The sequence below is a fragment of the Tupaia chinensis genome, unplaced genomic scaffold, assembly GCF_000334495.1.
Source record: "Tupaia chinensis unplaced genomic scaffold, TupChi_1.0 Scaffold000061_1, whole genome shotgun sequence".
NCBI lineage: Eukaryota > Metazoa > Chordata > Mammalia > Scandentia > Tupaiidae > Tupaia > Tupaia belangeri.
The window spans coordinates 2,157,319-2,161,737 of NW_006159519.1; the positions used below are offsets into that span (position 1 = coordinate 2,157,319).

Sequence of the window (4,419 nt, forward strand, 5' to 3'; positions counted from 1 at the left end):
AACAACGCGCCGCTGGCTCAGTTCTCGGAGATGAAGGCCCCGGTGTGCCAGTACTCGGTGCAGAACTCCTTCTACAAGCTCAGCCCCCCGGGGCTGGGCCCCCAGCTGGCCGCCGGCACCCCCCACGGGATCACGGACATCCTGAGCAGGCCGGTGGCCGCGCCTAACAGCAGCCTCCTCTCCGGCTACCCCCACGTGGCAGGCTTTGGTGGACTCGGCTCCCAGGGCGTCTACTACGGCCCCCAGGTGGGGAATTTCCCCAAGACTGGGACCGAGTACCCCACCCGGACCCGGAACTGCTGGGCGGACACAGGCCAGGACTGGCGCGGCGGGCGGCAGTGCGGCAGCAGTGAGTACGGGAGCCCTCACCCCTACACCAGCCTGGGAGGCTGGGATGCCAGGAAGGGGACCCTCTGTCCCTCTGCTCTGCAGACTGAACCTAGCCTCTCCCCATTCCTACCCGGCCATGTTTGCACACGAGTGTCTGACCCCCACCCTTACCCTCTGCCCTCTGGGGAACCAGGGCGTGGAGAAGGCCACCCGGCCCAACCCAGCCTATATGGGCAGGCCAGCGGCTGGGCCTACTTCTCCTGACCCCTAGGGCCAGCCCAGCGGCTGGCCTTACTTCTCCTGCCCCACCACACACCATCATGTCCCCACGGAAGCAGGCAGACACCCCCCACCCCAGTGAGAACTCCCTGCACCTCACCTTCCCCCAGGCGCTTGTGCGCCAGCGTCATGCAGGGTGCAGCATGCACCCTGACCCCATCAAGGCCCCACCTGCAAGCCAGGGGACCTGTCCCCCACTTTCTCCTTGGGGTTCACATCAACTAAAACAGCCAGAGCTGCAGCTTCCGGGAGCAGCTGCCGAGCTGGAAATTGGCCCTGGCTGCTGGGGCTCTCCTCGTCCCATTCATCCCTGAGCCCAGTCGGGGGCCATGACACCAGTCAGGGATCGAAGGGTGCAGGTGACACACACCTGGGAGGCAGGGGGAGCAGCAGGGCCTCAGAGCCATCCTTGTGTCACTGAGCCCCTTCCCAGATCGGGCGGGGACAGGGGTGTGGGGGCCTCCACTTCCACCACATCTGTGGGCTGGCGCGGCGGGCCAGCCAAGGACACCCTGAAAGTGCACTTGCCTCCCTATCTGCCATGCCGCCCAGCGTCCACCCCTCACTCAGCCTGATGCACGAGGAGGCTGCGGGGAAGACCTCGGAACCCCTCGGAACCTATCCACAGCCTGGTTTGGGGGTGCTTCAGGCCCAATCTTCCTCTTAGCTCCATCTTCACCCCCCAGCCCTACTCTTCAATCTCGAACGTGCTCCCTCTCTCTGTCTCTCTCTTTTCTCTCTCGCACACACACACACACACTCACACACGGAAATATACAAGAAAGTCGGTGGCCGAATTCAGGCAAAGGGAGAGAGGACCGAAGACGCTGGTCTCGCAGGTCTTCTTTCTCTTTCCATGCCTCGGTTTCCTCCCGTGAAACTTGAGGACACAGACAGGACATGGGCTACACTTAACAAGGCCTGACGTGTGGGCATCCTGCCTGCCCTGGCCAGGCAGAGCTGAGGCCTGGCATCTCTGTGCAGACTCCCCGGTGTGGCGAACGTCACATGACTGCCAGGCCCAGTGACACGGGGAGTAATACCTTGGGGCTCAAGGTACACCCCTCCCTGGTTCTCCTGGAGACCTGGGCAGTTAGGGCACAGGAGGAAGGAGGGGTGGGGGGTGGGGTGCAGGAATTCACAGGACCCTGGAGCCCTGACTGCAGGTGAAAGGTGAGGCCCTGGGGACAGAGAGGGACACTTACGGCCCCTCGGGGAAGGCAGCCTCATTGGGCAGTGACAGCATTACATGAGCAGGGCCAGGCCTGCGCTCAGCCCTTGCCGCCCGCCAGGGTCTCGGCCCACTCGGACATGGCAGCGGTCACAGTCACCTACCGTGAGAGCCAGGAATGCTGCCCAGGTGACAGGCGTCACGGTGCCCGGGCAACCCGGCGGCTTCTCTTCAGGAGGGACGGGGGCCGGCACCCTCAGGCAGAGCACAGGGCCAGGCCCCACTCCCCTGCTGACCCCTCCACGTCTTTCCTTCCGCCAGCCCCCGACCCCCTGAGCGACAGCCTCCACAAGAAAAAGCACACCCGGCCCACCTTCACGGGGCACCAGATCTTTGCCCTGGAGAAAACCTTTGAGCAGACCAAGTACCTGGCTGGGCCCGAGAGGGCGCGCCTGGCGTACTCCCTGGGCATGACCGAGTCGCAGGTCAAGGTGAGTCTTGGGCTGAAGGAGGAGGGGTCTGCGTTGCAGGGAGGAGCCTGTGGGGTCTGCGCACTGCCTGAGAGAGGAGCCACACCTTCCCAGCAGCTCCCAGCCTGAGGGGCCTGTCCTGCCCACCTAGCCCAGAGATGATAATCATTAACCACAGAACCTCAGGAGCAAGACCCCGGGGAGGCTCAGGTCGGAATTATCCCTTTTCAGATGAAGATGCGGTCTCAGCAGAACCCAGTGCTCAAGGCCACCCTAAGGGCAGAGGTGGGACTCAAACCCACATCTGTGGGGCTCCAGCCTCAGGCTTCCACTCCTCCACCATCTCAGCACAACTTCAGGCCAAATGAGAACTGGCCCCAGGCGGGGTCCGTTAGCCAGGAAACTGCACCTGGCCTCAGTTTACCAACTTTTACAGTGAAGATGGCGCCTCCTCCTACTCACGCCCACCCAAAGGAAGCGAGTGCAGTCTAGGCGTTCGGATCTGGTGCCCTCCTCATCCTCCTGGGGCAACCTGTGGGACTTTGGCGCTAAGTCTGCCCTAAGACATTGGGTTGGGGACATCAGAGACCAGCCGTTCCAGGCTTCAGGAAGCACCAGGGCCGGGTGGCTCAGGCCTGGCGTCTCCGGTGAGTCTCCAGTGAGCCACCCGCACCCTCTGCCCTCCTCGGCTGTGCAATGCTCACCCGGAGGAAAAGCTGAGGCGTCTGACAGGAAACCATGTGGCCCCTCACTTATTTTTTCTTTTTTCTTTTCTTTTTTTTTTTTTTGGCCTCTTTAGGTGCTTTTCTGCACTTTTGTCTTAGGCAAGAACATGTTACTTCTCTAATTAGGAAAGAAGGTATTCATGAAATCCTGGTGGGTCTGTGAAGCTAAAAGAGGAAGGAGGCATCTAAGGGCCTACTGGGGCCCCCACCTGGGCCAAGCCCCCCACAACGGGGACGTTTCCACGTCTTTGCTCAAGTGCCCAGCGGGCAGAGCGCGGACACCCGGCAGACAGCCATGGCGGAGCTGGGGGAGCTGCGACACACACTTTCCATCTGATGGTCCCCCAGTAACGGGGGTGGCAGCCTGCGCGGCTAGGCCGTTTCTCTCACCCCAGGCAGGAGCGCTGTGCCTGCGCCCCGGGGAGTCGCCCTCTGCAAAGCAGCCGCCTGTGCTCTGCGCGTCGGTGACCCCGTCTTTCTCATCCCAGGTGTGGTTCCAGAACCGAAGGACCAAGTGGCGGAAGAAGAGTGCCCTGGAGCCCTCCTCTTCCACGCCTCGCGCCCCAGGCGGCGCGGGGGCGGGCGGGGACCGCGCGACCTCTGAGACCGAGGACGACGAGTACAACAAGCCGCTGGACCCCGACTCGGACGACGAGAAGATCCGGCTGCTGCTGCGCAAGCGCCGCGCCGCCTTCTCGGTGCTCAGCCTGGGGGCTCACAGCGTCTGACGCCCGGCCTTGCTCCCGGGCCGGCCCCTCGCCCCTCGCCCCTCGCCCCTCGCCCGCCCGCCTCGGCCCAGCGAGGTCCCAGCTGCAGCCTGGTGCAGGCGCCGGGAGCGCGCCTTCCCCTCCCCTTCCCCAGGCTGCAGGGGCAGAGTCTTAAGATGAGGGGCAGAAGGTAGAGGAGGAGGAGGAGAGGAGGGGGAGCAGGCCAGTCTAGCTAAGGGATGCAGGAGCCCAGCATCTCACCCAGGCTGGAGGAACCCACCTCCGGGAAGCAGAGGAATACAGGACCCCTTCCTGAGACCTGGAACCCTCTGTGCATCCCTGCAGGCCGCCTTGCCCTACCTGTCCTGTAGGCTCTGCGGTGGACAGGGGTACTTCAGTGACCAGGCCCTGCAGCCCTCTGGGGTCCTGGAGGTGGCTCTGTGGTTCCACTGCTGAGGCCTTCCCGGGGGAGGCAGCTGGCTGAGAGTCAGGGTCAGGATCCTGGCCGCTGGCTGCTGGCATTAGGAAAGGTGGAGGTGGCACAATAATCCGCCCGAGGGGGCAGGAGCCCGGCATCTCACCCAGGCTGGAGGAAACCCACCTCGGGAAGCAGTGGGTCCCCGTGATAGAGGGCCACCCTCACCCCAAGTGCAAGGACCCTGGCCTGGAGCTGCAGAAGTAGTTTGGCTTCCTTTCCAGCTTTACCCTCAGTGCACAATACCCCAGAACAGGAAGAG

General features: G+C 63.4%; 1 protein-coding gene across 1 annotated transcript; it reads left to right on the top strand.

Moving 5' to 3' along the window:
• Positions 1-3,732, top strand: NKX6-3 (NK6 homeobox 3; the record flags this gene model as incomplete). The annotated part of the gene is made up of 3 exons (XM_006141686.2): positions 1-349; positions 2,102-2,271; positions 3,464-3,732. Coding segments are annotated over 3 exons (759 nt in total), but the record flags the coding sequence as incomplete, so codon positions are not given.
• Positions 3,733-4,419: the final 687 nt, after the last annotated feature.